This window comes from Pollachius pollachius (assembly GCF_949987615.1).
Source record: "Pollachius pollachius genome assembly, chromosome: 12".
In the NCBI taxonomy this organism is placed as follows: Eukaryota; Metazoa; Chordata; class Actinopteri; order Gadiformes; family Gadidae; genus Pollachius; species Pollachius pollachius.
In genome coordinates, this window is record NC_136945.1 from 9096971 (window position 1) to 9113241 (window position 16271).

At 45.4% G+C, this 16271-nt stretch overlaps 1 protein-coding gene across 2 annotated transcripts; it reads right to left on the minus strand.

Annotated features, from left to right (window-relative positions):
• Positions 1–475: 475 nt before the first annotated feature.
• Positions 476–3157, minus strand: sp7 (Sp7 transcription factor; the record flags this gene model as incomplete). Of its 2 annotated transcripts, none has more annotated exons than XM_079747479.1 (2): positions 476–1846; positions 3137–3157. In XM_079747479.1, 2 exons carry the CDS (start codon positions 3155–3157, stop codon positions 476–478), a joined length of 1392 nt encoding a protein of 463 aa, XP_079603605.1. The 2 variants fall into 2 exon arrangements, with proteins under 2 accessions (XP_079603605.1, XP_079603604.1); XM_079747478.1 differs by having other exon boundaries at positions 3122–3157.
• Between the last annotated feature and the right edge of the window lie 13114 nt (positions 3158–16271).

Consider the following 16271-nt stretch of genomic DNA (forward strand, 5'->3'; position numbering starts at 1 on the left):
CTGTCCGTGTGCTCACTGCTCATGTGTACGGCCAACTCTTACTCTCTGAAAACTCATTCCCTGCATTTTTTGTGTATGTTTGTGTATTTATTTATGCTGTCTGTACATGTTTGTGTCTGCACTTTGCAAATGTTTATGTTTGAGTTGCTCCGTTTGTGTCTTTTTGTGTGTATGTGCGTGTGTGTGTGTGTGTGTGTACGTGTGCGCATGTTTATTGACGTACATATGTGTGGAAACACCCATTTAAACAGGCATGCCAATGTGAGAGGGCTCACGTGTGTGGTCCACGGCAGGTGAAGCGGAACCTGTGACATGCTGAGTCCGTTTTTATTTTGCAAAGTCTGTCAAAACATTGTCCGTCTGACCCTCACACTGCTGAGGGGTTTGATACCCTTTACCGGTGACCTCAACTCATCACCAAACCCGACCAAAGGCGAAACCAACCCCCGACTGAACCGCGCCTCACGCGGCCGCGTCAGATCTCCAGCAGGCCGCTGCTGTTCTCCACCCCGTTGGGGGGGCCGTTCTTCTCCTCTCCGTTGCTTATCGCCTCGGCGCCTGTGTTGCCCGCCACGGCTCCGTTGTTCATCTCCGCGCCCTCCTCTCCCCGAGGGTCCGCCTCCCCCTCTCCCCCCGGGCCCTTCCCCTGCAGGGCGGTCTCGGCGTGGGTCTTCTGGTGCTTGGAGAGGTGGTCGCTGCGCGTGAAGCGCTTGTTGCACAGCAGGCACGTGAACTTCTTCTCCCGCGTGTGCGTGCGCACGTGCCTCTCCAGCTCGTCCGAGCGCGTGAAACGCTTGCCGCAGAACAGCCAGTTGCACACGAAGGGCCGCTCGCCCGTGTGCCAGCGGAGGTGGGCCTTGAGGTGGGAGGCCTTGCCGTACACCTTCCCGCAGCCCGGGATGTGGCAGCTGTGGACGGGCTTCTTCCGCAGGGAGGCGGCCGACGCCCCCAGGCGCTCCAGCTCCTGGCAGTTGGGGCAGTCGCAGGAGGACCGGCTCTGGGTTCCTCCGCCGCCCCCACCGCCGCCGCCGCCGCCGCCGCCGCCGTAGGCCCCGGACCCCCGGGCGGGCTTCAGGCCCATCTGGCTCTCCATCAGCCCCGTGCCGGGGACGGGCTTGGGCTTGTACATGTCCTGGGGCAGCATGTGCTGTGTGGGCTGCAGGAGGTGGGAGGAGGAGCCAAGGCCCACGGAGGAGTACTGGGCGGGGTTCAGCGGGGTGAAGTCGGTGCTGTAGCTGGGCAGCTGGGGGCTGAGCGAGGCCTGGGGGGCAACGGGCTGCAGGGAACCCTGAAGGCCCCCGGAGTCCTGCGGCTGGGCGGCCGACAGCCAGTTGGAGTTGGGGTGGACGTCCCACCAGGAGGAGGTGCTGTTGGCCGGGGCGGCACTGATGCCCGGGTGGATGCCCGTCTTGTACCAGGATCCGTAGGGGTGCGTCATGTCCAGGGAGGTGTAGACGCTGGCCAGGCAGTCCGCCGCGCCGTGGCCCTTGGAGACCAGCAGGGACGGGTCCTGGGAGCCCGAGGTCTGGAAGGAGTGGGAGAAAGGGTTGTACTCGGAGGCATAGCCGCCGCCCGACGGAGGGGGGCTCCCTGAGGAGGGGAGGAGTCCTCCTCCTCCCCCGCCTCCGGCCGCCGCGAAGGAGCCAGTGTAGGAGTCCGTGAGGCCGCTGGCGTCGCGGCCGTTCTTGGCGTGCAGGTCGGAGGTCATCCCGTAGGCTTTCTTCAGCGGTGCGGTGTTTCCTTGCTTGCCGGGCGTGGCGGTGTCCCTGATGGGGCTGGTGCTTCCAAACTTGTTACAGGTGGCGGTTAGCATAGCCAGAGGACTGGAGCCATAGCGTGCTTCTTCCTGGGGAGAGGAGATACAGAACATGAGACAGGAAGTGGCTCTGCGGCCACCGCCTCCAGTGTCAGCGCCGGGGCTAATAAAAAGCTGATGCCTGACTGCCACCGCTGGCTTTTCCTGCCTCGGCTGCCACACTTTTTTTTCTCTTTAGTGGTCAGGGAATTTATAGCCCAAGTAGTTTGTGTTTAGCTTTTCTGCAAACATTGCACTCTGCCAAACAAAGGGACGCAAGGAGGTCTTTTGTGTCGCGAAAACCGCAGTAAAAAAATCCCTCCCTCTCCCTTTGTATAAATGTATTTCAGATCCCATGTATATTACATTTTGTTGTCCTGATGGCAGTTCCCACGTGTCCTAAAGAACCCTATGTGATCATGTAAGATGGTCTGAGATCGTCTGAGAAAAGGCCTGTTGTCACTCACCACTCATTTAACATTGTTCCATCTCTTTTTCCCCTTGACTGGTCTTACAGATTGAGTACTTTCCTACTACGTCAACATCAAAAGAATGACCAGCCTTTTTTTGTAAAATTGTTTAAGCTACTGTACTTTTTTTAGTTACCTCACATCATCATCATTCCTCATCCCCACCAGTGCTTTGCTCTTAGTTGATAGGCAGACCATGGGGGATAATTGAGGCACAGGCTACAATACAGGGCATGGGGAATGTAGTAATATCATGGAGTAGAACTTCTTACATTTACTTCATTACATTTATTACTTCTTACATTTTAATTGGCCTGTGCCATAAAGATCTAGAATCACTTCTCATTCAGGGTCAATTTGAGTAATTAATACAATGAAACCTTTTTTCTTTACGGTTAGCCCAATAACTATTGTGTCTCCTTGTTTAGTTGGAGCTCTCACTTATGACAATCATGATCGTTAAACAAAAAAGGTGCATAAAAGTAATTTGAACCAAGTTTCCTAAAACACAGCAGCCTAATTTATGGTAACCAAAGAAACGCACCACTGAACGTCAGCGCACACATAATGGCTCTTAAAATGTTTGCTAAGGTGTCCGCGATTTTTTATCGTAGATTTCGTTTTCCATCAATGTCGGATTCTTCATACTATTTGATTAATCTGAGCCAACCTAACGGCAACATGATGTTGTCCAGTGTCAAGCTTTTACATTCAGAAATATAAAAAGCACCACAGTATGCAATACTTTGTTCAAGTGACAAACATAACTATCAAGCACAATCATAACAAATGCGCAACGGGTATATTAGTGATGTGTGAAGCAAATGTGCGCAAATGAAAATAAATATATACTTACAATGATATTCCCTACCTCCAGAATAGATGCGGCCATCCCTGAGAAACTAGATCCTGAAGGAGCTGAGGGGAGCGGGAGAGGAGCAGAGTGTGGTCCCACGACAACAGTTTGGGGGAACTTGGGCACGAGCGCGGGGAAGTGTTTTGAGAGACATAGAACACGCCCCCTAATTATGGGGCTGGGGCTCTTTGAAGATTTGCTAAGAAGCAATAAAAATTGAATGAGGGGGGGGGGGACCGGGGGTGGAAGGAGATTGGTGGAGACAAGAGGACATCCCCCTTCCAGAATTGCGAGAGTTGAATCGTTTCTTTTTTTTTTGGAGTGAAAATGTATGAATGGGTTACTCATCAATCACCATGCAGCCATTATCTCCGTTTTCAGATGGCGAATTTCCACCGGGATTTTCTCAGTCTTGGCGGGGAGAATTTAAGACGTTGAACATTGTCCACAAAGTATACATTAATGTAGGCCTAGCCAGCCGGCTCATTATCTCTTCATTAAAATACGTAAAGGCATAGATTGTGATAATAAATCAATGGAAATATGGGAAGGAAATTATGGTGTGGTAGAAGTTGTGTCGGCATAATGATTTGACTGTATGAGCAATCACTGTCTCTGTATTCGCTAAGCAGACAATATATATATATATATATATATATATATAAAACATTGACTTAAATACAAAATGTAGATGACCAAGTATGTGGTTTCATTTAAGATTTTATTGTTCTGGTTACAAACCTCTTTCTGGTTTCAATATTCTTAAACGCAATTAAACTGCCTTTTTAGGCATTAGCTGATGGTTACAAGTCTCAGCTCCAGAGAGAAGCTAAACATTAAGGATAAAGTAATCACATAAAATCAAGAAAGGATTATCACATCAAATAAAATGAATTTTAGAAAAGACTCAGGATTATTGCCTTCCTTTAAAGGATAGGATCAAGATGATAATTACAAACACACAATCAAACTAACTAACTGACGGACTATCTATCTAACTATGCCTAACTCACTACAAATTAATAAGCATTAGGTCCTTTAAATGTTACAATTTATTGTAACAATCTGTTGTATCTAAAATGTTAGGCAAAATATGCTGAAAGGTATTATGACAAATTTAGGTAACACATTTGATTTCTTTTTTATTCCAAACGGTGATATTCCACTGTAGCTACTGATTTTAAAGGACACTCTATACGAGTTTTCAGTGAAACCGATTCTCAGCCACTTTAATGGGCGTCTCTTTTTTCTGAAGGACAGCGCAGAAGATTAAAATTGTTGTCAAAAATAAACATATAATTTCTGTCCTTATTTTCTCCTCAATTACAGGGCACGGTCAGAGCTGGGCTTGTCGTCGGGCAGAGTCTGGCCCTCACATGAACACACAGACTATTTTTGGCAGTCTGCTCTCTCACTGACCTTCATTGCTTTATGTTTTGTTTGTTTTTTTATTCCAAGGGGTGCGAGGAGAAGAAGAAGAACAAAGATGGTTACATGAACAGAGAATTTTACCCTCCAAAGGAATGGTAGTCCCGTTCCTACACACTTGACTTTCAACATAATCTATCTATAGTCTAGAGGCTGTCTTTGAATATGTCTGTCTGTCTACTATATCTGTACTATATCTATCTGTGTGTCTATATCTCTTTATCAATATATCTATTGATATGTTTGTATCTATCAGGAATGGCTGCCTTGTTGTCTACTTTGTCTGTTTGTGTATCTGTCTGTCTGTCTGACGTTCTATATGTCTCTCTTTGTACGCTATCTGTCCGTCTGTATGTTTGTCTGTCTATCAATCTGTATATCTCCATCTTTTTGTCTATCTATCTATCTATCTATCTATCTATCTATCTATCTATCTATCTATCTATCTATCTATCTATCTATCTATCTATCTATCTATCCATCTATCTATCTATCTGTCTGTCTGTCTGTCTGTCTATCTATCTGTCTATCCATCCATCCATCTATCTATCTATCTATTTACATATACCAGTATTCTCATAATAGTGATTAGGTAGCTTCCTTTTAAGCTACCGCTTAATGCTTCATAACAGTACAAGGAAAAACAATCTTGAGTGGAAAAACAGTGCCTAAATTCTTACACATTCAAGTGTGTATCTCTCACACGTGGCAAACTTTTGACACATTTTGGGGCGTTTCCTTTCCTCCTCTTTCATTTGGCACACGGTTTCTCATTGATGTCAGGAACATTTTAATATCCTCCTTAGCTAGGTTCATTAATGTAAATGTGTTTTTTTTTAACTTGACAGTGAAATGAGAGGGAAGGCAGTGCTCTTGTGCCAGCTTTAACTGTTACTAAATAGTCCACATGGGCCACTTTTCCTACTTTTATGAGTTCTGGTGATCTCCGTCTTTGGTGTGTTCCCATTTACAGTTCTCATCAAACGAAACGATGTTGAGATCTATAATTAGAGATTGTGTTAAGTGCTTAATGGCCCCTCAAGCTTGCTTTCTCTGCTCTATTTACTATTTTCTGAACTTTTGGGGTCGTTTTTTCTAATCTCAGGGGTTAGGTACAGTAGGCGTTGCACGCTTGATGAACAGGGAGGCAAGGACGTGTGGGCACCATTAAAGTAAATTAAACTTTACTGAGCTGATTGCAGGCTACTTGTCTCACATTTACTGCATGTTGCACAGCGAGCATACATATGTCTTGTTGGAGATGTATGTGAGATCAATGAATTGAACAAATTATAAGTAAGATCATGTGTGGATTTAACTAGACAAGCTTGATGGATGATTTGATAAAGAGAGGAGCTTCAAATAAAGTGTGATTTGGTGTTCAGATCCTGATACTTACAATATATAACAATTAACAAAAATAATTAATTGAAAACAAAAAAAAAAAAAGTGTTTCTCGATCCAGATGGAACAAGATGTATTGTACAAATATTAATATGTTATTTTTATTGGATGTTACCTTATTGCATTGTAAAGGGAGTTCCCCAGGCTTTTTAATACGTCATCATCTACAGCTCGACAAAGGCTGCCTGACTTCAAGCCTCAACGTGGTCAGTATAATGGTATAGTCCCCTCATCCAACTCATCAAACAAGTGGTCAAGTCTGTCAAAATGACCTGCTTGTATCCCAATATGATAGAGTAAGCCATATATTGGAAATTGGCTCAGCCATAATGTGTTTGGATTTTCTTCATATATTTCATTGCAACAAAAACAGATTATGATAATATGAATAAACCATTTAAAATATGCTAGTGCTGCTCTAGGTTGCTGAGTTGTAATAATAATACCAAAACAAATTACAAAATAATTATCAGTATAAAAAACATGCAACCTCATTGGGTCTTCGAGTCTTATTTTTGTAAAGCGGGTCGAGTATTCAAGCCAGCAGACACAGGATGCAGAGAAAACCAAAAATAATAATAATAAAAAAATATATACATAAAAAGTAAAATAATAAAAAACTATACGCAATGGCAAAATGAAAACAATCCCATAAAAGTGTGGTTTAACAAAAGAAAGCGCCAACAACCAAATATTACAACTTTTGAAATAGAAGTTGGCACTGTTAAATAATAGATACAATTACAGACCCAAAATTATGTCATCCCCATTACCAGTATTGAGGAATAGTTACCTCAGCCGGCAAACTACCTGCATTGATTCAAATAGTTATATATTTAAAATAAAAAATAATCACTGTCAGTAGAATGATGATGCAGAGTTCATGCCTTGCATCATCATTAAGGCGCAGTTTGCCTAACGATGATGCATTGATTCTAAATTGGCCCCTCGGTATCATTAGGGCCCAGGCCGACTAGTGGTGTAATGAAGGATCAATGGAATAGCTCTCCATAATGCGTTTCCCTCCACATTCCTCTCCCCGGGGGCTGCGGCCCTCCAGAAATTAACCATGTTAATAATACTCGCGACAGAGGGGGAAAATTGAAATGATTAGATGTGTTTTACTGCGCCGCTGATGGAAATGTGGTGAGAGGGAATCAGGGTCAGGGAGAGACATGCCTTGCAGCATGACTCCCTGCTATTTTCCAGGCCATGTGGTCAAAAATTCAGAAAGCTTGTCAACGGAAAATGAGGGGAGAGAGAAAAGCAGGGGAGTAGGGGTGAGAGAGGGAGAGAGAGGGAGAGAGAGAGAGAGGTGGTGGTGGTGGGGGGTGGGGGGGGCATGAGACAGAGTGGGGCCAGTGGGGGGGATGGGTGCATGGATGGTGGTGGGGTGGTCTTTGGGGTACATTACACAGTATAACAGAAAGCATTAGGTTAATGTGGATCGCTGTTGGTATCGTGGGTGATTAGGCCAAAACATATTTTGCCTCACTTAATGCTTGATTTTTTTTGTGGAGACATTATAAGCGACAACATGCTTTTAATAAAAATGACCTGCATGACTCGAGCGGGTCTGTCTTTACTTTGGGGCATGTTGGTGGTTTGCAGTAATCCAACCACCATCCGGCTGCATTTCAAACAGTGGACCAAACACATTCAGTCACTAGACATGTCGGTGATCATGTATAGCAATGAGGGAAAACTAATCTCTTCCCAGTATATATATATATATATATATTTTTTTTTTTTTCCTTCCCTATTCACACATAACTCTGTGTCACACTGTGGCGCCTTTGCTTTGCTTTCTAAACGCTTCAGAACACAACAGAAACCCGCTGTTGATTGATGCGTATGGTTCGGTCTGTGTGTGTCTTTGAGATGATGCTTTTTAATTATAAACCCTTCCACCTTGGTCTGAGTGTCCTCTTGGTCTCACTGGGCTGTTTATTCCCTTGTTATTGTGATGCTTCACGGCGACCAACCGTTCAGATCACATGCAGACAGGAGACATTCCCCCACCTCATTTTTGTTTCCTTTTCTACATCCTATCAATGCATGTCTCCAAAGACCAGATAACGATCTAAACAAGCGCATGTCCAAATGTTCCAGGGTCCATGTTGAGGAGAGATGTGTGTATTTGCGTTGTTTATTATTCCAGGGGGTTATTCATGGGCAAGTATCAGCCTTATTTCTCAGAAGCCTGTCCACCTCCAAACAAAGCGCCGTCCTGCCGCCTCCCGGCTGTATACAGGCGGGCGGCGGTCCTGTAATCTGCCTGTCTGCCCAGGCGAGCTGCGGCCACCTAATGGCCCGTCCAGGCGTCACACACCGGCTCCCTCAGGATGGCCCAACCATGGTCGCTTTGACGGTTATTTTGTTGATTTCATGTGTCTTTTTCATGTGTTTCTATTTCCATTAGTATAAGTTAGATTTATTCTTTTATCTATTTTTTTTTACGATACATTTCAGTAAAAAATAAGAAAATGTTCCCCAACACTTTGTTGAACCCAAACCCTTTATTAAACTCAGATAAAGACGCTGGTTCCCTGCATCGGTGTCATGTACGGACACAGACAGTCAAATAATATAAATTCAGCCCAGATGTCCTCCTCATAAATCAATACAGGGTTGTTTTCAAATGATCTTTTTGTGGCTTGAATCAAATTACTTGTTGGGTGCTTTGAGGATCATAAGCAATATGTTAGTTTTTTAAACAGCAATACGTTGAATTTCTATACAGTGATAAGAAATTCCCCTGCCGAGGAGGTTGAGCCCTATCTACACATTCTGGGGACTAACTCTGTCTGTCTGTCTGTCTGTCTGTCTGTCTGTCTGTCTGTCTGTCTGTCTCTCACTCCGTCTCTCTGTCTCTCTGTCTCTCTGTCTCTCTGTCTCTCTCTCTCTCTCTCTCTCTCTCTCTCTCTCTCTCTCTCTCTCTCTCTCTCTCTCTCTCTCTCTCTCAGCCCCCAGACCCCAGACCCCAGACCCCAGACCATTGACAGCTGGGCCAGAGGTTTGGGTGGGTGCTTGTCTCCCCCACTCCGCCCTGCTACAGCAGGTGGAGGGGAGGGGTGTTTCCTCCTTTACATCAAGGGAGTAAATTGAGGTTAAGTCATTTTATTTTGGTCGTTTTTTTAAGGTTACTTTATGGGGGTTAAATCCTGCGCTATGCGTTTGGAGATCGCTTCCATGTGGTCTGTGTGAACACCGCCAGCAGACATATGGACTTTCTTCACATATAAATAAAATAAATCGTAATGTTTTTGAATGAAAGAGCTAAGCATTACTTTTTTGTTTCCTTATTATTATTATTTGTTCTAGTGTTATCACGTTGACCTAGACTTTGATTAAATATTTTACAAGGCAAGAAATATTATCGTATTTTATTACACAGCTATGATAAATATTATATTCTGATTGGTCCATTACTGCCGTCTGTTATTTCTCGTAGTGTCGAATCTCACCAAATTTTTTTTGGAGCGGAAGCAATAAAGCATATTTATAAATATTGATATTTGTGTCAAATTATAGATGTATTTCATACTTTTTTGGCCCTTTAAATAAACAGGATAAAGATAGCTGGTCATTATCACAAAATCACCCTCTTAAGGCTGATTCATTCAGGTCCTGCATCACCCTGACTGTGTTTATTTCACAATATTGTACATTATCCCTTATAATCTGCCCTGTTTCGCTAGTGGCATCAATGACCCCATGCAGGTCTGCCAACACGTCTTCCCAACGAAGTGGAACTGGTAACACATGAGAAACCCTACAGAGAAAAGGGCCCACATTCTATTCTTAATTCTGAACCACAGCAGATTTGATTACTTATTAGAATAAAAGTGTTTATTTTCACATGCCTTTACCGAGCGAGGTTAGGTCTATACCCCAAATCTATCTTAGAGACAAGAGACGTTGGAAATCGCAAGAGCCTGCGCCCCGTGACTACGACTGTGGTTCTCTCGGTCGGTATAGGAATTCTTTCTTTTTTTTATCTGGCGCAAATTCCGCTTCATGTGAGCTCTGTGGTCTCTGGGCTCACAGGACAAAGCTTCCATCTCCACAGTGACTCTGCTCCTACCCGAGCACTCTTCAAAGCTCTGCATCTGATGTCTTAGTGCCATAATGATGTGGTTTGGGATAGGGGGGGACGGGGGAAAGGGGGGGTGACTGTCGTTTATTTATGGGAGACTTATTGCTCTGCTGGGGGCAGGGTGGGTGTGGGGGGGCGGTATCGAGGGGAGAGTGGGGTAATATCTTTAAGCAGGTCAAAAATAGTGTGTTTTCTGGTATCCCCGTATTCCACATAGTGACCACCGCACCCCCACCCTAATGGTCATAGATATCGATGGAGTGTGGGGTGTGTGGGAGTGGAGAGAGGAATTGTCGACTGCCCCCCATTCTTCAATTTCCTAACCTAGGAAGTAGATTGATGTGGGTTGTCGGGGGGGAGCACTTCCTGTAGATAGCCATTGAGGATAGAGAGGGAGGGAGAGAGAGAGAGAGAGAGAGAGAGAGAGAGAGAGAGAGAGAGAGAGAGAGAGAGAGAGAGAATGAATGGTGGATTATTGCCAGGCTCAAAGTCGTATTTCCAAAGTCAGTCCTTGAAATAATGGATAAGATAATACTGCCATAATGTACAGGCAGCGAAACATTTGGGAAGAAAAATGGGAAACAGGAACTCAAAGTACAAGGCTAAGAGACAGAGGAGGCGGTTAGGGCGTGCAATTCAGAAATAGAATGACATTATAGGTAAAATAAGCACGTCACACCTAAAGGTAACTTTATTACTTATATCCTAAAACCTCTAAAGCAAAACAAAAAGCCAAAGCCGCACCATATGTGGGAAAGAGGAAACGTAATATTTCTCTTCTTAGGACCACCCAGGGCTTCACACACACACACACACACACACACACACACACACACACACACACACACACACACACACTCACACACTCACACACACGCATGAATGCACACACACACCCACACACCCACACAGACGAACACACACACACACATACACACACACACACAGACATGCATGAACGCACACACCCACACACCAACACACACACACACACACACACACACACACACACACACACACACACACACACACACACACACACACACACACACACACACACACACACACACACACACACACACACACACCTTAAAGTCACCAACACCAAGAATTTGAATCAGCTCAAAGTGAATTATAGGTGCAGCACCCACACTTTATCTGTGTCTTTAAGATTTAAACTAGACCATTTGACATACAGGTCAGTCAAACGCAACCAAAAGAGAGACGAAATTCAAGCGTGTGAATGTTACAAATAAATACATAAATAAATCGGCGTTGCATGTCGGAAACGCGAAAATGCAGAAATTCTCTCAAAGCTTGTGGCGCTCGGGGCCTGAAAATAAAGAGTTGAAAAGGCGTCCTCCTCCCCCCACTTGTCTGAAGCCACAGCATGTGGTCGTCGACTCCTCTGTCGGCGCTCTAAATATGGCCGGCGGGCGGGCGGTCTCAGGAGCGGCCCAGAACAGCCTCCACCGTAATGGCCGTGTGGGTGTGGCCCCCTCCTAGATGGCTTTTGAGGGGGCCCCTCCCGGACGCCCGCACCACCACTTGCCAGCGCCCAAGGGCTCCAGGCTGCCTGACCAGAGACACCGCGGGGCGGCCCACGTTGAACCCGGAGCCGGGCCCGGGCCCCAGCCAAGGCCAGGGGAGTGCACACCGAGTACACTTGCTCCGTGACAGGTTCCTGTGCTACTGCCCCCTGCTGGGCCCGCGGAGTTTCCCTTTTCGGGGTTTTTGGTATTGAAATAGCGCCGCTTTGGAGAGACCTCCAAACCGCCCAAAGGCCCAGAGTCACTAGGGAAGTGTGAGAAGATGGCGGGTCCCCCCTTTGAAATGTGTGAGAGTGAACTGCTGAAATGAACTTTTATCGTTGGGTTTTTCAAATCATATACCCAGGGGAAAAAAAAGTGTTTAAAGAACCCTAGTTTATAAACTACTGCAACAATCTAAAATATACCGATCTCAGGGATATGACGTTACCATGGGAAAGAAGAGATCATCTGCATGCCTAACAGACACTGAGTACCTATTACTGCCTGGCATCGCCGCCTTATGCAATCCGAGCGCTTCACTACGGGTTCCAGTGTTTTACTGCGGTGAGGACAAGCCTTTTATCCCAGGAGGGATCACTTACAGGTCATGCAAACAGAACACTTCCCTGGATGTATCCCTTGGACGCACGGCCTGTCATTGATGGGCGCAGAGCGCGCCCTAGAAAACAACTGAGTCCGTCCAGCTGGGCTCTTTGCTATGCTTATGTCTATGCTTGGCGACCCAAAGCCCTGCACTGCGCAGACGAATGGCGGTGGCACGTGACAAGCATACCAAGCCCGACGGTCGCATTCAGGCAACGGATCCATGTTTGAAACATCCTGCTAAGTTGACTTTGATGGCTCTCTGGGTAGATACAGAACCCTGGGGAACTTCATTCAGTGAACCGTGCCAGAAGTAAGTTATCGCTTGTGTGAGAACATTGAGATGAGGCGCTTTCAACCAAACGTTGCATCACCGACAGTGGCACGGATCAGACTGTTTGTGTGGCAGTCGGCACTACGCTACACCTAGCCTGCAGCAGCCTGCTGTTTCAGCCTGTGTGGCGACATGTGACACGAAGGGGACATGTGCCTGGGTGAGGCACCAGCAGCCAGGCACTCACCTCCTGGTTTAGATCAGCGGAACGTTAAACGGGAGAACGGAGGTAGAGCGAGCGGTGTGGTGTAGTGGTGGGTGTGGGGGGTGGCCGGGGGGACTCTCAGTAGGATGGCTTTTATTGCCTCTCCTCTTGGGTTTTTTAAACAGATCTGCCTGTTTGTGGAAGTGTGGCTGGCGGTGGGCTCCTCAGCTGGCGAGGCAGCGGTGTTTAATTGCCCTTTGTTGTGGCCTGGCAATGTAGGGGTGGTGGAGGGGGGGGGCATAGAGGGGGACGGGGGACTGTGGTCGCTCACGCACAATGCCGCTTTTTGCCTGCCGATACCAAGGCCCGATCACACACACTCGTATGGGCACACACACACACACACACACACGCACACACGCACAAACGCACACACGCACACACGCACACATGCACACATGCACACGCACACACGCACACACGCACACACACACACACACACACACTGTCTTTAGACAAAACATATAGACACAAAGATAGAAAACGATTCAGAAATGTTGAAACAAGTAAGCAAACAAGCAAACATGCAAGGGATCCGCAAGTCTCATCTAAGCTTGAAGATAGTGATAGACATGACCCCTGTCAACATCCTACGTCCTGATCACAGTCTATCAGTCTGTAGTACATTCTGATTGTAGTACATCCTGGTCACAGTCTATCAGTCAGTAGTACATTCTGATTGTAGTACATCCTGGTCACAGTCTATCAGTCTGTAGTACATTCTGATCACAGACTACCAGCCTGTAGAACATTTGGATCACAGTCTGTAGTACAGCCGATGACAGTGTATCAGTCTGTAGCACTTTCTGATTAAAGTCTATCAGTCTGAAGTACTTTCTGATTACAGTCTATCCGTCTGTACTACTTTCTGATTAAAGTCCATCAGTCTCTACTACTTACTGATTACAGTTTATCAGTCTGTACTAGTTTCTGATTAAAGTCCTTCAGTCTGTACTACTTTCTGATTACAGTCTGTCAGTCTGTAGTACATACTGATCTGACCACATACTACCAGCCTAAAGTACATTCGGATCACAGTATATCAGTACATTTGTCTGTCGTACATTCTGATGACAGTGTATCAGTCTGTCGTACATTCTGATCATAATCCATCGGTCTGTAGTACATTCTGATCACAGTATATCAGTCTATAGTACATTCTGATTCAAAAAAAAAAAAAGAATATATATATATATATATATATACATATATGTATAGGTTTCTCTCCAACAGGGGTTGTCAAATTTTATATATATATATATATATGTATATATATATATATATATGTATGTATGTATCTATGTATATATGTACCTGTACCTGTATCTGTATATATGCAATTAGGTTTTCCCCTGCTTTACCAAAAAGACACCTTACAGAATCAATAAATGTGACCCAATCAACTGTTCCCATGTTCCACACCTAGTAGACTCATATCACATTCTATCAGTTTGTTAGTAGATTCACATCACATTCTATCAGTTTGTTAGTAGATTCACATCACATTCTATCAGTTTGTTAGTAGAGTCACATCACATTCTATCAGTTTGTTAGTAGATTCACATCACATTCTATCAGTTTGTTAGTAGATTCACATCACATTCTATCAGTTTGTTTGTAGATTCACATCACATTCTATCAGTTTGTTAGTAGATTCACATCACATTCTATCATTATCTTAGTAGAACCATATCACAGGTATTATAGCTAATTCGGACCACAGTATATCTATATGTTAGGACATTGCGATCAGTGTATGTGTACGCATGGAGCCCTGTGCTTTGAGAAGCATCACGGCTTTAATAGCTCAAGGGTCACTATAAAATGAACTCATAGGAAATGACTTAATGACATAACAATGTGGGTTTGAATGGAACTAACAATGTTGGGTGGCATTAGAGGCAGTGGTGGGCTGGGTGAATGGAAGCAGCGAGTTTCCCTGTATGGTCTTACTGCTCTATGATGGGGCAAGCGTGTAATTATCACATTTACAGTGGAACCGTGCTGCATAATGGATCAGATAGGCTGGGGAATTGTGTACACCCTTATATAGCTAGAAGGATGGATGGATGGTTAGATAGATCGATAGATAGATAGATAGATAGATAGATAGATAGATAGATAGATAGAGAGAGAGAGAGAGAGAGAGAGAGAGAGAGAGAGAGAGCGAGAGAGAGAGACAGAAGATAGACAGATGAATATATATATACAGGCCTGGACATAGATGTTGATAGACAGTTATAAATAGAGATAGATAGATGTATTTACTTCACTCCGCTCCATTCCTATTGTCCTCCTGCATGATCCATTTTCTCCCAGCCCACATTTTCTTTGCGGTGTTTACTTTCGCGTCCGCAGCTCATGCACGTGTGTTTACCCAAGCCTTGTGTGTGCATTCTCTTCCCCGCTCCTAGCTCGTCACGGTGGCTTTTCTTTTCTCCTTCTTCTGTTCCACCGTGGCCAGCCTTGTGTACTTTTCTGCAATTTAGTATTACAATTGGAAGAACGAAGTGCACTCCAAGTAACCTCTCTCCCGTACCCCCCTACTCACCCCCCCCCTTCCATCTTCCCCCTATTAACCCCTCCCCTCATCTCTCTCTCTCTCTCTCTCTCTCTCTCTCTCTCTCTCTCTCTCTCTCTCTCTCTCTAATCCCTTCTCCCCACCGGAGTGCTTCTCTTTTCCATTGATGCAATTACTGTAAAGTGCTCCCGTCGCCGCCTCTATTGTTGACCACATCAACTTTGCCAATCGCCGGTGACTCATTATGCACACGTAAACAGGGGGACGCGCGTGCACGCCCACCGTCGCCCAGACCTGACAACATGCGCGCTCCCAACACGCAAGCAGAGTGAGAGGCACCATCCCCCCCCCTCCCCCCTCGTAGCTCTCTGCCAATATCATGGGTTTTTTTGCCACTGTCACTCACCTCCATCTCTCTGTCTTTCTTGCTCTCTCTCTCTCTTTCTCTCTGTCCCTCGCTATATCTTGCCCCTTCTCATTCTGCCTCTCCTTCTTCCCCCCCCCCCCTCTTGTCTCCCTCTATCCATTGTCTCTTTCCCTCTCCTCTCCCTGCCTCCACCAACCCTCTACAACAAAAACCCGCTCCTCGCAAAAGAAAAAGTACGGATGAGCAAAAAAAAAAAAAGCATACTTGAACAGTGCTCTATACCACTCACATTTTTGGAAACGAAAATGGAAACTGGCATGAATCGGGGAAAGCAATAAAGAAGCCTCAGCAGCTATACGTCTTGCCAAGCGGTGGCGGTGGAGCGGGCCGGGACCCCGGGGGTGTACGATTACAACCATGCCTTATGGGTTATCATCCAGATAACATGATGTCAACCACTCTCTCTATCTGCTGCCTCTACACAAGGAGAGGACAGAGTGGAGGATGGAAGATCAAGTTAGGAGTTCAACCGTGCAAGTCTGAGCCCTTTCTTTCTCTCTCGCGCTCTCTCTCTCTCCGAGGGGCCCGACGGTACTCTTTCAATGGTTGCGGCCCTCTTTCTAGATAATCAGATAGTTGGGGACGTTTAATTAGCCG